Source organism: Boleophthalmus pectinirostris, unplaced genomic scaffold (genome assembly GCF_026225935.1).
Source record: "Boleophthalmus pectinirostris isolate CB_2022bp ecotype Guang Dong unplaced genomic scaffold, ASM2622593v1 HiC_scaffold_6, whole genome shotgun sequence".
NCBI lineage: Eukaryota > Metazoa > Chordata > Actinopteri > Gobiiformes > Gobiidae > Boleophthalmus > Boleophthalmus pectinirostris.
This window is the reverse complement of record NW_026571447.1, coordinates 39,397,813-39,419,607: the sequence shown is the minus strand read 5'-3', so window position 1 is coordinate 39,419,607 and position 21,795 is coordinate 39,397,813. Positions and strand designations below refer to the sequence as shown.

Sequence of the window (21,795 nt, the reverse complement as noted above, 5' to 3'; positions counted from 1 at the left end):
AACCAGGACTACATCAGGACTAAACCAGGACCACATCAGGACTAAACCAGGACTAAACCAGGACCACATCAGGACTAAATCAGGACCACATCAGGACTAAACCAGGACCACATCAAGACTAAACCGGGACCACATCAGGACTAAATCAGGACTAAACCAGGACCACATCAGGACTAAATCAGGACTAAACCAGGACCACATCAGGACTAAATCAGGACTAAACCAGGACTACATAAGGACTAAACCAGGACCACATCAGGACTAAATCAGGACTACAATCAGGACTAAACCAGGACTACAGCAGGACTAAACCAGGACCACATCAGGACTAAACCAGGACCACATCAGGACTAAATCAGGACTAAACCAGGACTACAGCAGGACTAAACCAGGACCACATCAGGACTAAATCAGGACTAAACCAGGACTAAACCAGGACTAAATCAGGACTAAACCAGGACTAAACCAGGACTAAATCAGGACTAAACCAGGACTAAACCAGGACTAAACCAGGACTAAACCAGGACCATATCAGGACTACATCAGGACTAAACCAGGACCACATCAGGACTACATCAGGACTAAACCAGGACTAAACCAGGACTAAATCAGGACTAAACCAGGACTAAACCAGGACCACATCAGGACTAAACCAGGACTAAACCAGGACTAAAGCAGGACTAAACCAGGACTAAACCAGGACTAACTAAACTCAGGACTAAACCAGGACTAAACCAGGACTAAATCAGGACTAAATCAGGACTAAACCAGGACTAAACCAGGACTAAATCAGGACTAAACCAGGACTAAATCAGGACTAAACCAGGACTACATAAGGACTAAACCAAGACCACATCAGGACTAAACCAGGACCACATCAGGACTAAATCAGGGCTAAACCAGGACTAAATCAGGACTAAACCAGGACTAACACATCAGGACTAAATCAGGACTAAACCAGGACTCAACCAGAAGTGCAGATGTTTCATGTGGCACTAACATGTCACAGATGGACTTTGGTGCTGGACCCTGGAGACATTTGTTCACAAGCAGAGCCCCTTTAAAGTCTCTGAGCCACAGGGGGCAGTGCAGAGACCTGAGACCAGGACACATGTGCTCGGACTTCGTGGTTCGAGTCGGGACCCGAGCTGCGGCGTTCTGGATGTTCTGGATGTTCTGGATGTTCTGCAGCATCTCACAGCGTTTTGTGTTACAGTCACATGCTAAACTGTAGTTTCCTCATCAAAAACAGACCTGCAGTTGTGTTTTGTTTCATTCACACACGTTCAGGGCGGACTGGTACTCTGTGTGTTCTGGAAAAGTCCAGCAGAGGGCGCTATTACGACAATTTGCCCATTTGTCAAGAATACATTGCATAGGCCTAAAAGTCGAAAAAAGTTGCTCTTTGGTTTCAACACATTTCAAAGACGTTGAACAGAAAACATGAAGAGAAAGGAGGAAGGGAAAAGGTTAAAAACAAAAAACCCAAGTCACTTTGAAATGATTTAAGTGTTTTTGTTAATAAACAATCAGAAGTACTTCATCTTTGTGTGTTTTCTTCAGTTTTTTCATTATTGATTTCTTGAGATTATTCAGAGCTGTTTTTGATCCCAGTCCGTCCCTCACTTTATTACAGACATGTCAAACTCAGACATTATTTATTTAAAATGTTGTTCTTATTTTATATTCTGCTTGTTCTGGATTCAAAGTTTAAGCAAAACTATTATTAAACATTTATTTGAATAAGAAAAGGTTTAACATACAGATCTGGAAAGAAAAGAAACCATCCAGATGTTGTTGAAATTTTTCAATAAATATTTAGTTTGGCCCACGACTTAGTCACAGTTTTGAATTTTGGCCTCTGTCAACTCCTTTTTACCTTCAATTCCAGGTCTGAAATGATCCAAATGATTCTAGTGAAGGTGTATGGAGTTTAAAAACACAGTGGAGCACTTCCTGTATCACCACATGACCTAAATCTGCAGAGTTTGTTCAACATGTGTGAATGAAACAAAACACAACTCCAGATCTGTTTGTGATGAGGAAATAACATTAAAACATAGATCAGGAAATAGATGAACCCTTCAACAGAAAAGTTACATGGTGCGTCTTTAAATGTATATTTCTACACTTCCTGTGTCATTTCTATGGACTTTCTGGAGATGCTGTTTTCTCGCAGATGAATCTACTGAGACTTTCACAGTACTGATCAAACCAACACTTCTCCTCAAACCCAGAGCCCGTTTTCTTCCCGATCTGTCCACAGTCTTCTCCTTCTGGATAAAAAAATTCTCGATATCGAATTTTTCCAGTTGTCTGGTTGAATATTGTCCCCATATCTATACCAAAAAGACAAACTACATGGAAACACAAACAGAACAGTTGGAGTTACTGCTGGAGCTCGACCATGTGTGGATTTACAATACTGATTGTTTACAATACAAAGCAACAGACCGACAAATATTTTTTTCTGTAGCTTCATCTCACCTTGGGTCCAGAGCAGAACCATCGATCCACTTCCACTCTCCCTCAGTCTCAGAGTCTGTCAGTCCGATCCAGAACTTCTCTTCATCCTCTGACATCAGATGTCTCACTTTACCAAACAGGAACCTCTAAAACCACAAATCCACAGTTCGTCTCCACGGGCAGAGCAGAGAGTCACAAACATTTTTCTTCACTGGACCAGAATAGAGTCTTGTTTCCATGGGCACAGAATGGGGCGTTTCAGGGGTCTCAAGTGGACCACTGGAGGTATGACCGTCCAAACGGTTCTGGGACTTGAGACGCCTCGCAGGGGGCGGGGTTAGTCATTGGAGGACCAGCAGCACCTTCAGTGCAGGTGCTCACGCGTCACAACAAACGGCACAAACACGATCATGTTTAAAGAGACCGACATGTGTTACTTTACCAGTTTATCTTGATGACATGTTTCAGCTGCTGTCGTCAGTTTTAAAGATGATCTGCAGCTGAAACATGTCCTCACGGTAAACACACCTCCTACTGTACTGTCTTTAAAAAGGCCAAACTCACTGTGCCAGTGGAAACAAGACTTATGTGAAGATCTGAGGGACAAACATGAGATTCATGATGGGCCACAGAATAAAGAATAATAATGTGAGGAGAAGTGCTCCTCACCTGCTCCTCTCGGCTCTCGATCTTCACCAGGTCTCCAGAAGCATTTTGACATTGTCTTCTGCTTTGGCTCCATGATAACTTCAATGTGGAAAAATAATAACAGTTTGTTCCATTCAGCTCCCAGTCCACGTCACAGTGAAGTCTCAATGAACGTCTCGGAACTGGAAGAGACGATGTCAGATTAGTTTAAGGATGAAACGAGGAGCAGCAGGTCACACTGTGTTAACACAGAGTGTAGAAGTGTGAAGAATCCCTCAGTCGTTCAAGGTAGAATCCACAGCAAAAGAGAAATTGGAAATGGCCAAAAGTTCTGCTGCTTCTTCAGTTCTGGTCAGACGCTGGTGGACACTTCCTTATATCTGCCTGAAGGAGGAGCTAACTGCACTGAAACTACTCTGAAACTAACACTCTACTTGTTCACAGTTTCTGTTGTTTAGCTCGGCCTATTGAACTGCACTGAGTGTGGGCTCATATCAGCAGAATCATTCAGGATCATAATTAGAGCTTTCACACCTCTGGCCCTGATCTGGCTGCACCTGTTGTTCTCTTCTCTCTTCTCTTGTTCTCTCTCCTTAGGACCTCAGAGGAGCGTCCTGGAGCTTTTAGGTGGAGATGAACAGCAGACTGAGGTCCACTGTTGCTCTCTCGTCTGTGTTGGTCCATCTTCACAAGGAAGTGTCCACCAGCGTCTGAACTGAACTGAAGAAGCAGAGGGATTGAAACAAAATAAACGTTTGTCCAGTTGACAAATTTAATTTCTCCTTTTGACACAGAGTCTTTTGTCCCTCAGGTTTGTCTGCCCCCTCGGCTTTAGTCCTGGGGGGTTAAACTAACTGACCAGATACACACTGTGTCCCAAAACAGTTCATTTCTAGCTCATTGTGATGTTCCTAGAAATGCGCTCTATAAAACGGAACTATTATTATTATTCTCATATATAAAAAGTAGATTTTCTTATTAGGGCTGGGCAAAAATAAAAAATATTAACCGCATGAGTTCGGGTGTGATTAATAACGTTTAATACGCAAAACGAATTAATGAATTAAAAAGTAGAGTATAGCTGCACTTTTATTGGAAATGTAAATGAAAAAGCCAAACATTTGTTGTACAAACAGCTTTTCTTTCAGAGTTGAACCCTCAGAGTCTTCAAGGTTTTCTGAAGGCTCAAGAAAAAATATTGAATGCATTTTTTTTTTTTACTAATATATTTTTTCTATATTTTTTATTAAGTGAGTAATAAAGATGTAAATAAAAAACACTAGTAATAATTTCTAGATGATTGTTATAAACTTGAACTGGTATTTCTTTGGAAACAAAGGGTTAATATAAAGGAATGGAAATGGACCAATCACAGTTTTTCTTCCAGTGGTATCTGGGTAAATCAGTGACTCCCCCTGCAGCGCTGAACTAAACAAACACCTGCAGGAGCTTCGGTGGCTGGAACAAAGTTTGAGATTGACAGTTGTCTGAGCCAATCCTATTTCATTGAGTTATGGGCGGAATCATATCACCAAATCTTCTGGACCTTCGCGAATACTCTGTGATAGCGTTACGTAAGTGAGACCGCAGCAACGAAGACCACACTGGACACCTCAGACCCGTGAATCAGAGCCCGCGGTCTACAGAGGCTCGGACACGTTGCATCTCACGTGGTTAGAAAAAAGTGTAAAGAAAAGATGTCAAACTTAACATTAAATAAATAAATAAATAATAAAAACTGCGTTAAAATAATTGTCGGTGATAATGAATTAATTAGTTAACACAAAATTAACGCGTTAACGTGCCAGGCCCTAATTCTTAAATAAATAAAGTAGATAAAGTCAAAGTTCCAGACTCACAGGAAAGGACGACAACAGTGATGATCAGAGCCACAGACACGAGCACAGCCACAGTCAACACTGCCACCTTCACCCGTCTCCCAGAACAGACTCCTGCTCACACAACTCAAGTTTTACACCACACACCAGTGTTAAAAACAACATGACCAGACCAACACCAGACCCACATGTTCTCTTTAACACATACACGTTATAATGGATCTTTGAAAAGTAAAAATTTAGCCTATTTGAAAATCATGGAATATAAGGACCCGGTCAAACAGAAGTAAACAACAAGGCCAAAAATTCAAGTTAATTCATCTGATATAAAAATGTATTGAACAGATACATATGTACTCTAGTTTATGAAACTGTTGACCTTTTTTCTGTACCATTTTTGGTTCTAAAGTTCCATCCGTTTTAAACAGACCATGTATGAAACATGGAACAAAAATTATTTCCCAAATTTCACAGATCCTGCAAATCATGTAAATAAATGGATGTATTTCATCATATCTTGTGTTATTTAAGCTTTGAACTGTTGATGAAGGGACAGGATTAAAAAAAAAAAAAAAAAAAAGTATTTAAAATGATAAAAATGTTGCTTGGAAGGACTGACATTTTATAGAAATAGTTTCCTTTCATTTTGAAGTAATATTAAAGTATTCAGAAGAAAAAAGCGACAAATGATGTAAAATCCTGCACCTTCTACTTGTTTGTACAATTTTCCCTCCGTTACTTTTCCCTCCGTTACCATGAACTTTCTTAATAAAAAAATCTCATGAGTCAAAAAGTCAGAGGTTTTTCAACCTAATCTTGTACCATATGGTAGAAAACTATATGAAGCAAATATTCAAACCAGTTTGTTAAGGATATGTAAGTGAGAACCAAGAGTTATCACTGTTTGGATTTATTGAACCAAAAAAAGTGCTGCATATTTCATTCCCTCCGTTACCGACATGAGTTTTTTAAATTTTTTGTCAACAACTTGAAAGAATCTCACAGGTTTAACTTGACCCTGTTGGAGTGTAACTCTTTCCTACATTCTGATACTTTACTTATTTCAATAGTCCCTCTAGTTTCTGAATAAGAGACATTTCTGTTTTTAAACAAAATCTTAAAACGTACCTTTTTACTAAAGCCTTTTGTTAATTGTATTTTATTCTTGTTTTATCTTATTAATTCCTGCAATGGTTTTAGCTTGATCCACTGCTTGCTCATTGTTTTTACCGGTAGCACTTTGAGAGTATTTTATGTAACGTGCAATATAAATAAAATGTATTATTATTATTATTATTATTATTATTATTATTTGAATGTAAAAAATCTGCCCCTGTTTCCCTCCGTTACAGCTTGACCGGACCCATAAGTAAAATAATAAAATAGTAACTACAGAAACCACTGCAGATATTTTCACCAGTGCTCAATATGCATTAAAAACTCACCGTTGTGTCTCCGAGTTGGTGGCCCTGGGTAATTGGCATAAACAGTCTCTTTGTCTCCCCACATCTCTGCTGCTCTTAAAACCAACTGAACACAGACTGAGCGAGGTTCAGGATCAGACTTTTAAAAAATAATTCATAATCCAAAAACAACTTCCTCATTTAAGAAGACGTTGAGTCAGAGTTTGAGGAATCACAGAAGTGCATGTCTGTGCTCTCTGCAGTATCTGATATTAAAGGTGTATTGTGTAACATGTGGAGGAGGGTCTGCCAGCTGCCGGTCTCCATGGTGATACTGGAGTTTCTGGAATGGAAAGTGTTGATGCTAAAAACGGCACCAAACTTCCCCCACAACAATCTTTAGTCACTGGTTCACTGCAGGTTCCTTCGTAGGACAAAATTAGAAACCGCTGACCCTGGACTAACCCCGGACTAACACCAGACTGAACCAGATCTAACCCAGGACTAAACCAGGACTAAACCAAGACTAAACCAGGACTAAACCAGACCTAACCCAGGACTAAACCAGGACTAAACCAAGACTCCACCAGACCTAACCCATTAGTAAACCAGGCCTAATCCTGGACTAAACCAGGACTGAACCAGCTGTAACCCAGGATTAAACCAGGACTACACCAGGTTCCCAGAACTAAACCAGGACTACACCAGGTCCCCAGAACTAAACCAGGTCTAAACCAGGACTAAACCAGGATTAAACCAGGACTACACCAGGACTAAACCAGGTACCCAGAACTAAACCAGGACTAAACCAGGACTAAACCAGGATTAAACCAGGACTACACCAGGACTAAACCAGGTCCCCAAAACTAAACCAGGACTACACCAGGTCCCCAGAACTAAACCAGGACTACACCAGGTCTAAACCAGGACTAAACCAGGATTAAACCAGCACTACACCAGGTCCCAGAACTAAACCAGGACTACACCAGGTCCCAGAACTAAAGCAAGACTACACCAGGTCCCCAGAACTAAACCAGGACTACACCAGGACTAAACCAGGATTAAACCAGGACTACACCAGGACTAAACCAGGTCCCCAGAACTAAACCAGGACTACACCAGGTCCCCAGAACTAAACCAGGACTACACCAGGTCCCAGAACTAAACCAGGACTACACCAGGTCCCCAGAACTAAACCAAGACTACACCAGGTCCCCAGAACTAAACCAGGACTACACCAGGTCCCCAGAACTAAACCAAGACTACACCAGGTCCCCAGAACTAAACCAGGACTACACCAGGTCCCCAGAACTAAACCAGGACTACACCAGGTCCCCAGAACTAAACCAGGTCATTCCTTTATACATTTATACATTTATATCTACAGAAGTTTAGTCGATTGGGGTAAATGAAAAAAAAAAACCAAAAAAAAAAAAACAAAGGCAATTGATAGTTTTTATTTGAAGAAATCCACATCCAGGTAAAGTGTCAGATTTGTGTGTCTCCAAACAAACAGACACAGCAGAGACACGTCCAACTGACCAAACCTACATGAAAAACCAGTGTTACTCCCTCAAATATTTAAAGTAACATCATAAATATTTTTAGTTATCATTTCTAATATGTGAGTTAACAGAACTTCAGAGAGCCTTGTGTGATTAAGTGTGTGTGTATTATTCATGTTTAACTCCTGTTCCTAAAGTAGAATGAGGCAATCGGTTTCCTGACTTTTTATTAAAGAAGATTAAACAATATTATCAGGGTTTACAGGACATATATACATTTTTACAACATATAATAGTAACAAAGTTCATCCAGTTACCACAAACAACTGATCTGAACAAACAGGAAACCACCGAAACTTCCACCCACAGACTCTGGCCAAACGAGCTCTAAAAGTGCCAAAGTGGGCAGTGACTAAGATGTAAATGAACATAGTTTGAAGTACAATGGTAAAGAATCCAATAAATACATGATATTGTACTTTTACTTGTAAAAAACACATACAATTTTTACTCCCACTTTAAAGTTATTATTTAATGTACTTTCTATTTCCACAGTTTATAGATGGTGTTCCTCTCACATTTTTTGTCAAACCAACATTTCTTTTCCTTCACGATCATGGCCTGTGCAATAGGCGAGTTTCATTGTTGACAAAAACCACGCGTTGCATGTTGGGAATTATTTTGGTCGGCGGCAAGAAACACTAATTCAACATGATGGACGGAACGAGAAAGCACGTAAAGGGTATTGATCCCGGTTATTTATCCAGTATAACGGCAGAGGACCCAAGACCTTTTGACCAGAAATTGGTCATAAACATCGACGGACGACAAATCACCCTTTTCAACCCCGACAGAACCTGGACCAAACCAAATTTCTGGTCAGAATCACCAACTACCTGGACAAATATTCACTTGGGCGATATCCACAATGACTTGGTGGAAACTCCTGGGCCATTCACAGCAGAAAAGATGAAAACCTCCAAGAGTCTCGATGTGTTGTTGAACTTGTTGGAGTCCACGGTTTGTTAGGATCTTCTACGTTTGCTCTGTGGATGTTTGAAAGTCGTTTAATTCACCGTTAGTGGTTCTTTTCACTCAGAATACGAAAAAGACATTTTCCTTCTTCCGTGCTTCTATTTGTGCATCCGAAAATGTAGCAGGAATTTACCATTATCGGGGATAAATACACGAGGTTATGCACTGTGTTTGACGCTACCGTGTTTCTTGCCTCCGACCAAAATATTTCCCAGCAGCAACGCGGGCTTTTAATAACAATGACGTCAGCTCAAACTCGCTTATTGTCCAGTTCAGATTTGGTATTTTTTTCATTCTTAAACCAAAACATTAAACTAAACCCATCAGGCTTATTCAGGGGCTCTTTTCTTCGCACCATGATCAGTCCATACTGTGTACAGAGAAGAGCATGACCGCAGATGTTCACTAGAAACACTAACGCTAACCCTAAGCCTGCTTTTTTTTTTTTTTTTTTTTTTTTTTTGGAAAGAGCTAAATTCGAAAAAAACAAAAACAAAGTAATAATACCTTTTATATGTTTCACTTTTGTTTTTGACACTCTGAGTCAGAAGTAGAGGTAAGATCTTAAGACCGAGCCCAAGCCCGACCCGACCCGGGGTCGGGCCTAAAATGTCAATCATTACTTCGGGTCGGGTCGGGCTCGGGCTTCAAATAAATATATGTTTATAAAATGTATGCTAAAACGATGTGTGGATACTAAACTAAGGAATACTTGTTATAAAATAAATAATATGGATAAAACAGAGAAGTAATGTAATGTAATTGCTATTTAACTACTAAACAGGATCCGCAGAGCCAGAGCTCTGCGCACGTGAACGCCTCCTCTTCATTTAATAATCTTCCCCTCCGCAAGTCTGCATCTATTTTGACCTGGTGTCCCCAATATGGAGGAGCAAGAAGTTAAACTAAAGGCAGGAGAACTGAAAAGACAAACACGCACCGGTAAGAGTGAGGTGTGGAAAAGCTTCAAATTGATTGCTGAAAATGCTACAGAAACTTGCGTTGGCTTCGCTGAATGTCGTCAATGTGGCGCTTTGCTTTCATACGAGAGCAAAAAGACTGGCACCTCGACGCTGAGCACTGCTCCTCCTCCCGAGTCACAAATAAAATATGACATTTCGGGTTTGCTTCGGGCTCGGGCCTGCAAATCAAGTTAATTGGTCGGGCTCGGGCCGGGTCGGGTTTTAATACCCGCGGGCCGGGTCGGGTCGGGCTGGATTTTTTAGGCCCGATCTCACCTCTAGTCAGAAGTCACTTCTCCTTCAGAGCTCAACCACAACACAATCAGTCACTGTTGCTATAACTTTTAGTCATGTAAGTTGTTTACTCATACTTGGTTTTGGTTTTTCATCGTCCATTAACATTTGGTTGCCTGTGTTGCTTTTGATTCCTGAGCACTAGAAGTAGCTTTTGTGAAGATATTTATGTCCAGTTGTGTCCACTTGTTACTTCGACGAGGGAGAGATCTTGGTTAAAGGTTGTATCGAGGATTTTCCAAGGAACAAGAAATCCAGCGACTGTTTGTCCTTTTTCAAATGTTGCTCCTACGTGAAACCACCCCCCCCCCCTACAGCTCCTACGTAGAAACGCCTCCTCCCTCCTCCTCCTTACGCCAGAAACAGGTTTGTTTCTAGAAAACAAGTCCTCATCGCTGCACATGACTTGTAAACAACTAACTAGAGAGGGGTGTGTGAAGATTCAGTGCGAATGAAGCTACTACTACAACACGCAGCAGCAAGCGGACTCTTTCTTTGCATTGAAAATTACGTTTTCAGACATAGGATATCGCATTCGTGTCCTGAAAAACGTTTGTCTAACTCTTGTAAATAAAGTACGTTTTCATAATAAGCAGAAGTTTCCTGTCCAGGAGTAATTTGTGGACCAGTGGTTCAGTCTTTAGACCCTTCGTCTGCTTCAGTCGCACCATCGCTGGAATGAATCTTCAAGAATCACCTTAGTTTGGCTTCGCTGCTTTTCCCCTTGTCTTCTTCTTTCAGCGACCTCAAAAACTGACTTTCTTTTGCGGCGAACTGCTCCTGGATTCTTGTCGTCATTGCAACAAACTTTGTGCGAACTGCGAGGAAGATATAGGTCAAAAAAGCCGCTAAGAACTGTTGCATTGGTGGAGTAAACAGCGTCTGTGCGTCTTGCGTCTGCGTCTTGCGTCTGTGGACTGCGTGACAGTCGTACGTAAACCACGTACCGGCGGCGCAGGCAAGTCAGTTACACTAGAAACGTAGGGAGTTTGATTGACAGCCTGTCAGCTCACAGATAACGAGGCAGTGTCGTTATCTATTGGCAAATGTTTAGCCCCACCACGTCCAGAGTTGATGAATTTTTATTCTCCTTTTTTTGGTCATCATAATTACAAGGCTCCTGCATCTATAATCTATCACTGACAATTTGAAACAAAAAAAATCCTCCATACAACCTTTAAGTTGAGTCGCCGCTTGGCTCAACTTGTGAATTTGTGAGTAGTCTGTCACTTTGGTTAGATGTGCATCTTTCTTTGTTGTGGGGGACCAGATTTATCAGGATGGTTCTTGTGCTGCATGTTTTTTTCTGGCCCCACCTTGTGACTATTTTTAGCATCACTTAAGCTCTAGAAGTTTGTAAAGTTTTGCTTTTTCTCTTAACCCATTGACGCCTGCTGCGCAACGCAGCGCTGAGTCTCCTGTCGGTGTTCTGGACTGTCTGGCGATCAGCGTAACTGGTAAAGGTGGAGCCACATCTGGAAGCATGGGGGGCGTGTCCTCCTCTCGCTTCATTCACTCCCATAGAGAGACACAAAACTGCTGGAGCTGTACTGTCGCGTTAAACCTTCTTTATCGTGGCGTATTATTTCTCCTTTGAAAAATAATCCAAATGTATCCCGCACATGTTCCCATCAAGACCTGGCGTTTGAAGTAACAAACGTTGCTCTTTACTGCAGCGCATGAACGCAGCTCAACCACTTGATCTGCTCGCTGTTCCAGACGCTCCTATAACAGGTGCCATATCACTATGTCGTGTAATAAATAAACACTGTCAAGCACAAAAATGCTGACAATGACAGTAAAGACATGGACAACATTTTGGTCTGCCACCTGCCGGTCTCCATGGTGATACTGGTGTTTCTGGAATGTTCCTGCAGTACGGCATCAAAGTGTTATTGCTAAAAATGGTACCGAACTTCCCTCACAACAATCTTTAGTCACTGGTTCATTGCAGTTCCTTTATAGGACAAAATTAAAGAAGAAGGAAAACTTTGAGGATCTCCTCAATCCCACCATCACGAGAGGCTGGGGACTCGGAGGTGGATCATCCTGGCTGAAGTCACTGAGGTGGTTAAAGCTCCTTGGTGGCTCTGGGGTGGATGAGATCCATCCTGAGTATCTCTCGGATGTTGTGGGTCTTGGCTGACACGCCTCTTCAACATCGCGTGGCGGTCGGGGACAGTACTTCTGGACTGGCAAACCGGGGTGGTGGTCCCTCTGTATAAAAGGGGGACCGGAGGGTGTGTTCCAACTACAGGGGAATCACACTACTCTCAGCCTCCCCGGTCTATGCCAGGGACTAGAGAGGAGAATCTGGCTGATAGTTCAACCTCAGATCCAGGAGGAGCAGTGTAGATTTTGTCCTGGTCATGGAACACTGGACCAGCTCTACACTCTCCATCAGGTGCTCGAGGTTCATGGGAGTTTGCCCAACCAGTCCACATGTGCTTTGTGGATCTGGAGGTGTGTGACCGTGTCCCTCGTGGTGTCCTGTGGGGGGTGCTCTGGGAGTCTGGGGTTCAGGGCTCTTTGCTAAGGTCTGTCCGGTCCCTGTATGACCGGAGCAGGAGCTGTGTTCATTGTCAGTAAGTCAGAAATGTTCCTGGTGCATGTTGGACTCCGGCAGGGCCGCCCCTGTCACCGGTTCTGTTCATTGTTTTTATGGACAGAGTTTCTAGGCGCAGTCAGGGGCCAGAGGGGGTCCGGTTTGGGGACACAGGATCATCTCTGCTGTTTGCAGATGATGTTGTCCTGTTGGTTTCATTAGACCAGGACCTGCAGCTCTGGGGCGGCTTTTAAACAAAGTATTAATATGTTTTATATGTTTCACTTTTAATGTAGTTTCTTGAGGAGATTAGAAATGCTCAAACTTGCACAAAAGGAAACAGCTGCAACATGGGAGGATGAACTTGAATTTGTTGATTTTCAGAAAATCCTTCCCATTATGAATTGCACAATGACCAGAAGTCTGAAATTCGCGATGCATGTATTGTCCAGTTCAGATTTGGTATTTTTTTCATCCTTAAACCAAAACATTAAACTAAACTAATCAGGCATATTCAGGGGTTCTTTTCATTGCACAGTGATGGGTCCAGACTCTGTACAGAGAGGAGCATGACCGCAGATGTTCACAGAAGCACATTTACTGAACTGAAATGTAAAAAGAAAACATTTGCAGTGTGAGTGGCAGTAGAAACTGTATCTTCCAGCGCACATATAAACATGTCACTCGTGGTAGGACCCATGTTTTCTTCATTGTCTTGCTTATCCACATCTATGTCTTCTAGAATTAAATGCTTTTTGTGAGTGGATCTTTCTAACGTTCGCGGGGATCTTTTCATGGCCGATTCTTTCGAGGTTCCCAGTGTGGGTTCGTTGAATCGTAAACTAGTGCGGGTTTTCCTGGATAAATTAATGACATTTTAGTTCAGTAAATGTGCTTCTTTCCTTAAATAAGCTATGAAATAATTTAAATAGCAAATATGTAACTACCCTGGTTTTCTTAGCGAGGAAGGAGTTCACGCTTCATACTGATGATTGTGTGTCGGTATTTATTTTCAGCACTCTTCATTAACACACCAATACACCATGAAAACTAAAACAAAACAGACAAAAAATAACTTAACTTTTCATAAACACCCTTAAATAAATATACAATAGAAACTATATTTACCGTGTTCGCCTTTACGTTACCAGCAGTAGTAAAACAGCATATTTTTATCTTGATGTCCCTTTTCTTTACACCTCTCTCTGTTTTCTCTCTTTTGTCCCCTTCTCTCTTTTTCGCGCTACTATTTTTTCTCTTTCTACTTCGGGGGTAAGGCAAAGGTCACACAACTAAAAAAGGCAAATATATTCACAAATAAAATACAAAAACAATAACTGCAATATTATGACCCCTCTCAATACTTGAACAAATAAAATAATAACCTTTTCACTTATTACTATAAAAACAAAATATACTGACATTATCGTAAGTTACAAAATACCTTGATGAAACTTTGGGTGTCTTGATGGTACCATTGGAAATCTCTTTGCGGTTTATTTTTGCTGCTATAATCCGTGTCTTTTTTTCGATAATTCCCTTGTTTCATCCTGATGCGTCATTTCCAGAGAAACAGTGAAGAAACGATTAATTTTATCCCTTTCAGAGCATCTAGAACAACCAAATACACAACAAAACCTGCCCATGTTTCTCCGACGCTGCTGAAGTCAATGACATAGTGTTGCCCAGTGTCATGGCAGCGTAGGTACCGTTGCTATAGGGTCACGTGACGGTGCAAAGCCTCTATTGGGGTCCATAAACATTCCTTAACGTAATTTTAGGAAATAACAGACTTCTTCTCCTATTCCTTACATGAAGCTTGTTTGTTATTCAACTAACATAAAAAACATGCCATCAATATTATATAACACAAAATGGATTCTTGCTACTTTTAAGTCACGTTAGAATGTAATTTCCTCGTCAAAAACAGACCTGGAGTTGCGTTTTGTTTCATTCACACATGTTCAGGGGCGAACTGGCAATCTGTGTGTTCTGGGAAAGTCCAGAACGGCCGTCCGACCTACTGGTCATCGGCCGTATAAGGCGAGGCAAGTTTATTTGTACAGCACAATTCATACACAAAGTAAATCTTCAAAAATAAGCTTTGCCACATTTGTTTACATTTTACAGAAATGAAACTTAAGACCGCTTGGCTATTCATAAACTGTTAGCGGTGATAAAAACAGCTCGCTCCTTGTGCCGCTAAATGACACGACTCTGTGGATTATGTGTGTTCTTTTTGTGACAGAAAAGGCGCTAATGATGGTGAGTGTGTTCTGTGCGTGTACAGTATAGGAGATAGTTCATGTTTTAGCTTTTCAGCGTCACACGAGTGCAGATTGTACGTGTGCAGGTTTAGCGCAGCTCTTTATTTTACAGTCATTTCACTCGTTTGGTCACTTTATTTATGTTGGTCAATTTATTTATGTCACTACTGTTGCGGTGAAAAGACTGGAAAGTGTTTGTCTTTTGGACACATGCGACTCAACTTTATGTTGCAGTAACCGGGATACTGTGTTTACATGCCACAGTGTCCCGGTTACTATCGGAATAAACCAGCTACAAGGCAAGGCAAGTTTATTTGTATAGCACAATTCGTACACAAAGTAATTCAAAGTGCTTTACAGAATAAGAAATACATTAAAATCATAATATTAAAATTAAAAAAGACATAAATTGGAGAGAAAAGTGCGGAATGAAAACCTTTCAGTTATTTGCACAGTTAAACAGAAATGTTTTGAGCCTGGATTTAAACAGCGTCACAGAAGAGTCTGTCTCACATGTTCAGACTGTTCCAGGTTTTAGCTGCATGAACCTGAAACGCTGACTCCCCTACAGTGTTCCGATTTGTAATAAACGGGATACTGCCATAACCGGGTTACTGAAACCAGGTTACTGTGTTTACATGCACCATCAAGAAACTGGGATACTCAAAAAACCCGATCATAACCGGGTTATTGATGTGCATGTAAACGCACTCAATCAGAAGTAGTTCATCTTTGTGTGTTTTCTTTAATTATTTCATTTTTGATGTATTGAGATTAATTTTAAATGCACATCTTTTAATTCCTTTATTATTAATCTGTCTACATTCAAAATGCTCTGTTCTACCTTGTGATGTCATGAGTGATAGTTTTCAGCTCCTTTTTACCTTTTAATTCCAGGTCTGAAATACTTTCTGTATCACAACATGACCTAAATATCCAGGGTTTGTGTGAATGAAAAAAAAAACACAACTCCAGATCTGTTTGTGATGAGGAAATGACTTTATAATATAGATCAGGAAATAGCATCAACAGAAAAGTTACATGGTGCGTCTTTAAAGATATATTTGTATACTTCCTGTGTCATTTCTATGGACTTTCTGGAGATGCTGTTTTCTCGCAGATGAATCTGTTGGATGTTCCACAGTGCTGATCAAACCAACAATTCTCCTCAAACTCAATGTCTGCTTTCTTCCCGATCCGTCCACAGTCTTCTCCATCTGGATAAAACAATTTCGATATCGAATAGTTCCAGTCGTCTGGCTGAATATTGTTCCCATGTTTATGCCAAAAAGACAAACTACATGGAAACACAAACAGAACAGTTGGAGTTACTGCTGGAGCTCGACCATGTGTGGATTTACAATACTGATTGTTTACAATACAAAGCAACAGACCGACAAATATTTTTTTCTGTAGCTTCATCTCACCTTGGGTCCAGAGCAGAACCATCGACCCACTTCCACTCTCCCTCAGTCTCAGAGTCTGTCAGTCCGATCCAGAACTTCTCTTCATCCTCTGACATCAGATGTCTCACTTTACCAAACAGGAACCTCTAAAACCACAAATCCACAGTTCGTCTCCACGGGCAGAGCAGAGAGTCACAAACATTTTTCTTCACTGGACCAGAATAGAGTCTTGTTTCCATGGACACAGAATGGGGCGTTTCAGGGGTCTCAAGTGGACCACTGGAGGTATGACCGTCCAAACGGTTCTGGGACTTGAGACGCCTCGCAGGGGGCGGGGTTAGTCATTGGAGGACCAGCAGCACCTTCAGTGCAGGTGCTCACGCGTCACAACAAACGGCACAAACGATCATGTTTAAAGAGACCGACATGTGTTACTTTACCAGTTTATCTTGAGGACATGTTTCAGCTGCTGTCGTCAGTTTTAAAGATGATCTGCAGCTGAAACATGTCCTCACGGTAAACACACCTCCTACTGTACTGTCTTTAAAAAGGCCAAACTCACTGTGCCAGTGGAAACAAGACTTATGTGAAGATCTGAGGGACAAACATGAGATTCATGATGGGCCACAGAATAAAGAATAATAATGTGAGGAGAAGTGCTCCTCACCTGCTCCTCTCGGCTCTCGATCTTCACCAGGTCTCCAGAAGCTTTTTGACATTGCCATCTGCTTTGGCTCCATGATAACTTCAGTGTGGAAAAATAATAACAGTTGGGTCCATTCAGCTCCCAGCCCAAGTCACAGTGAAGTCTCAATGAACGTCTCGGAACTGGAAGAGACGATGTCAGATTAGTTTAATGATGAAACGAGGAGCAGCAGGTCACACTGTGTTAACACAGAGTGTAGAACAGCACAGAGCACATCGTGTTGTTCCTCCATGAAGTTATTGTTGCATTTATTAATGTGTGTGTGAGTGATGGTGGTCAGAGGGGTTGATGGCCTCACTTCAGTATGTCTGCCCCAGGGCAGCTGTTCAATCATAGCTTCTACCACTGCTGAGTGTGGAGTGAATGAATCATGCTCTGTAAAGCGTCTTTGAGTGTCCAGAAACGTGCTATATAAAACAGATCCATTATAATTATTCTTAAATAAATAAAGTAGATAAAGTCAAAGTTCCAGACTCACAGAAAAGGACGGCAACAGTGATGATCAGAGCCACAGACACGAGCACAGCCACAGTCAACACTGCCACCTTCACCCGTCTCCCAGAACAGACTCCTGCTCACACAACTCAAGTTTTACACCACACACCAGTGTTAAAAACAACATGACCAGACCAACACCAGACCCACATGTTCTCTTTAACACATACACGTTATAGTGCATCTTTGAAAAAGTAAAACATTTTGCCTATTTGAAATACTTATATAAGTAAATACTTATAAGTAAAATAATAAAATAGTAACTACAGAAACCACAGCAGATATTTTCACCGATGCTCAATATGCATTAAAAACTCACCGTTGTGTCTCCAAGTTGGGGAACCTGGGTAATTGACAAAATAAATACATATTAAAACTAATTAGAAAAAATAAAAAAATAAATATTTATTAAAACTAATTTAAAAAATAATAAAAAAAATTAAATAGGTATTAAAGACTCACTATTGTCACTCCGAGTTGGTGGCCCAGAGTAATTGTCAAAATCAAGCTCTTTGTCTCCCAACATCTCTGCCACTCTTCAAACCAACTGAACAAAGACTGTAAATCTGTTCCATATTTGTACATGTGGCACCAAAAACAACTTCCTCATTTTAACACGTTGCGTCAGAGTTTGAGGAATCACAGAAGTGTATTTCTGTGCTCTCTGCAGCACCAGATATTAAAGGTGTATTGTGTGACATGTGGAGGAGGGTCTGCCACCTGCTGGTCTCTATGGTGATACTGGTGTTTCTGGAATGTTCCTGCAGTACGGCATCAAAGTGTTATTGCTAAAAACGTCACCAAACTTCCCTCACAACAATCTTTAGTCACTGGTTCATTGCAGTTCCTTCGAAGGACAAAATTATCAGAACGAACGGACATTGAAAGGAAAACTTTGAGGATCTCCTCAATCCCACCGTCACGTCTTCCTAGAAGGAAGCTGAGGCTGGGGACTCGGAGGTGGACTCGTTCATCATCCTGGCTGAAGTCACTGAGGTGGTTAAAGCTCCTTGGTGGCTCTGGGGTGGATGAGATCCATCCTGAGTATCTCTGGATGTTGTGAGTCTTGGCTGACATGTCTCTTCAACATCGCGTGGCGGTCGGGGACAGTACCTCTGGACTGGCAGACCGGGATGTTAGTCCCTCTGTATAAGAAGGGGGACTGGAGTGTGTGTTCCAACTACAGGGGAATCACACTCCTCAGCCTCCCCGGTCTATGCCAGGGACTAGAGAGGAGAATCCGGCTGATAGTTGAACCTCGGATTCAGGAGGAGCAGTGTGGTTTTGGTCCTGGCCGTGGAAGGCCAGGACCAAGGCTCGAGGTTCATGGGAGTTTGCCCAACCAGTCCACATGTGCTTTGTGGATCTGGAGAAGGCGTTCGACCGTGTCCCTCGTGGTGTCCTGTGGGGGGTGCTCTGGGAGTCTGGGGTTCAGGGCTCTTTGCTAAGGTCTGTCCGGTCCCTGTATGACCGGAGCAGGAGCTGTGTTCATTGTCAGTAAGTCAGAAATGTTCCTGGTGCATGTTGGACTCCGGCAGGGCCGCCCCTGTCACCGGTTCTGTTCATTGTTTTTATGAACAGAGTTTCTAGGCGCAGTCGGGGGCCAGAGGGCGTCCAGTTTGGGGACACAGGATCATCTCTGCTGTTTGCAGATGATGTTGTCCTGTTTGCTTCATCAGACCAGGACCTGCAGCTCTGGGGCGGTTTGTAAACAAAGTATTAAAATGTTTTATATGTTTCACTTTTAATGTAGTTTCTTGAGGAGATTAGAAATGCTCAAACTTGCACAAAAGGAAACAGCTGCAACATGGGAGGATGAACTTGAATTTGTTGATTTTCAGAAATTTCCATTATGAATTATGAGGAACTTTTTGATTTTGCGGAATTAGTCAAATTTAATAATAGAAATAGATCCAGTGACTTCCTGCTCAAAACTACAGCACTGACTAAAGCCATTACAAAAACCGGACTGAGGACTATTTCAATCAAACTTTAGTTAAATCCAGTTGAGAGAAAAGCACAAACATCTTCTCTGTCCACAAATGCACAAAGCTCTGATCTTCTGCATGTTTTTCTCAAACTAAAAAGTCCTGCTGTATTGACGCTAAAATAGTTTGAGGTGCGTCTGTCGGCGTCTCCATGTTTGTTTTGGTTTGTTTGGGAGCTTCACCTTTGACCTCTGCTCAAACCTCAGTGCTGCAACGTGATTGATCAAACATCCAATAATCTGTAAACTGATGAAGCTGTCACGTCGTTGGGGGTGTTTAAAGATGCTGAAGGACTGACCTGGATCGATTTGGGTTTTTTTGCATCCTTACTGTGACCAGGCTTGCATCTCCACAAACCTGACTCTTATTTGGTCCTGCTTGTTTCCATGGAAATGTTTCAAATTGTACCAATGGCTCCACAATATGGTATAAAACTTATATTTAACAAATGTCATTCCCTAAACCGCTGCCATTTGATTCCTCAGACTTTGATGGGAGGCAGAACTTTAATATTTGATCAGAATCTGGGGAAAGGGAAGATGGTCATGTTGCATTATTGCTTTACAGATCATTATTCAGTCACTCCAGACCCGGTGGTGGTAAAATACTATTGTAGCCACAGCTGCCCTGGGACAGACTGACGAACACTTTCATATTAGGCAATGAGGGCGAAGTGTCTTGCCTAAGTACACAACGACTTTTTACGACTGGTGCCTCCTGTGGCTCCATCCAAGTCCAGACCCAAACCCAGACCAGACCCAGACCAGACCTCACAGACGGGATCACACTTTGACAAACCAGTGTGGCCTTTAAAAATATATATTATTTACTTATTTTTTCTTTCTGTGACATCTGATTTATGTAATTACAAATAAATAAATTAATTAAATAATGAGTGTGCTGTTTTATTTATTTGTTTATTTATTTATTTTGCACATATAACATGACAATAAAAAGAAACACACTAGATAAAAAGTCGGTGCAAGAAGGAGGCAAAAAACCCAATCGGGCGAAATATTAAAGCCTCCACCTTATGAATACATAAAAATTTTTACATTGCATAAAAAAATGTAATATATGTATATATATATATATATATATATATATATATATATATATATATATATATATATATATATATATATAAATGACATTTAAACACCATGGATTAAATTCTTTTGATTCAAACATAGATTAAAACACAATGAAACATCCACAATTGAAAGATGATCAAACATTAGCACGAAATATCAAACATTTCCTCAAACTATTTTTAAACAACGCCTCTGATCTGCGTCACTGACCAGATGTGAATTTGACGAGTTTTGTATGTGTGAATCTCTGCATTGGTTTTAAAATAAAATGTGAAATGTTCGGGGATCGTTGTTGAATTATAAAGAATTTTATACATAAAAATACAAATTTGATAAATATTAATCCCATAAATATTAAAAATGTTAAGTTTGGTAAATAAATGAGCAGATGATGTTAGTGGCAAAGAATGAGTTGCAATTCGAACAAAACACTTTTGCACCAATAATTTTGTTCAGAGTTGTAGAGAAAGTGTAGGCGAGTTTCAGCTGACGTCATTGTTATTAAAAGCCCGCGTTGCTGCTGGGAAATATTTTGGTCAGAGGCAAGAAACACAGTAGCGTCAAACACAGTGCGTAACCTCGTGTATTTATCCCTGATAATGGTAAATTCCTGCTGCATTATCGGATGCACAAATAGGAACACGGAAGAAGGAAAATGTCTTTTTCATATTCCGAGTGAAAAGAACCGCTAACGGTGAATTAAACGACTTTCAAACATCCGCAGAGCAAACGTAGAAGATCCTAACAAACCGTGGACTCCAACAAGTTCAACAACACATCCAGACTCTTGGAGGTTTTCATCTTTTCTGCTGTGAATGGCCCAGGAGTTTCCACCAAGTCATTGTGGATATCAAGACACAACAGATTCCAGACACTCCAAAAGAGTAGAAAAAGTTAACACATCGCACGAGGAAAAATATAATTAAAAGGCCTTTATTTGAATGGCCAAAGCCAACATGTTTCGACCTTAAGTGGTCTTCATCAGGGCTTAATTAAAAACAAAGCCTGGGTGTGGCCTTCAAGTAGAACACATCAACCAATAGCAAGACTGGAGTAAATTGGAGGCAGACAAAACAGGTGCACAAAGACAGGACATGGTACAGACAAAAAAAAACAACAAAAACAAAAACATCATAACCATAA

General features: G+C 41.1%; 2 protein-coding genes across 3 annotated transcripts; both read right to left on the bottom strand.

Annotated features, from left to right (window-relative positions):
- Positions 1-1,494: 1,494 nt before the first annotated feature.
- LOC129411824 (perlucin-like protein) lies at positions 1,495-9,285 on the bottom strand. The gene is made up of 8 exons (XM_055163926.1): positions 9,267-9,285; positions 8,775-8,858; positions 8,453-8,502; positions 6,398-6,482; positions 4,974-5,066; positions 3,136-3,296; positions 2,488-2,612; positions 1,495-2,357 (listed from the first exon to the last, which is right to left on the bottom strand). Exons 1-8 carry the CDS (start codon positions 9,283-9,285, stop codon positions 2,228-2,230), a joined length of 747 nt encoding a protein of 248 aa, XP_055019901.1. The 3' UTR covers positions 1,495-2,227.
- A 6,656-nt stretch (positions 9,286-15,941) lies between these two features.
- On the bottom strand, positions 15,942-18,153 carry LOC129411874 (C-type lectin domain family 4 member M-like). Of its 2 annotated transcripts, none has more exons than XM_055164111.1 (6): positions 18,033-18,153; positions 17,890-17,913; positions 17,554-17,646; positions 17,037-17,197; positions 16,391-16,515; positions 15,942-16,260 (listed from the first exon to the last, which is right to left on the bottom strand). In XM_055164111.1, exons 1-6 carry the CDS (start codon positions 18,094-18,096, stop codon positions 16,050-16,052), a joined length of 678 nt encoding a protein of 225 aa, XP_055020086.1. In that variant the 5' UTR covers positions 18,097-18,153; the 3' UTR covers positions 15,942-16,049. The 2 variants fall into 2 exon arrangements, with proteins under 2 accessions (XP_055020086.1, XP_055020087.1); XM_055164112.1 differs by having other exon boundaries at positions 15,942-16,180.
- Between the last annotated feature and the right edge of the window lie 3,642 nt (positions 18,154-21,795).

Excerpts from the sequence above, each read along its gene's own strand:
- LOC129411824 (XM_055163926.1), bottom strand. Across the intron at positions 2,613-3,135 it reads TCGAGAGCCGAGAGGAGCAG|AGGTTCCTGTTTGGTAAAGT; the intron begins GTGAGGAGCACT and ends TTGTGGTTTTAG. Across the intron at positions 2,358-2,487 it reads GGTTCTGCTCTGGACCCAAG|TTTGTCTTTTTGGTATAGAT; the intron begins GTGAGATGAAGC and ends GTTTCCATGTAG.
- LOC129411874 (XM_055164111.1), bottom strand. The coding sequence starts at position 18,096 with ATGTTGGGAGACAAAGAGCTTGATTTTGACAATTACTCTGGGCCACCA. Across the intron at positions 17,914-18,032 it reads ACCAACTCGGAGTGACAATA|GTTCCCCAACTTGGAGACAC; the intron begins GTGAGTCTTTAA and ends TCAATTACCCAG. Across the intron at positions 16,261-16,390 it reads GGTTCTGCTCTGGACCCAAG|TTTGTCTTTTTGGCATAAAC; the intron begins GTGAGATGAAGC and ends GTTTCCATGTAG.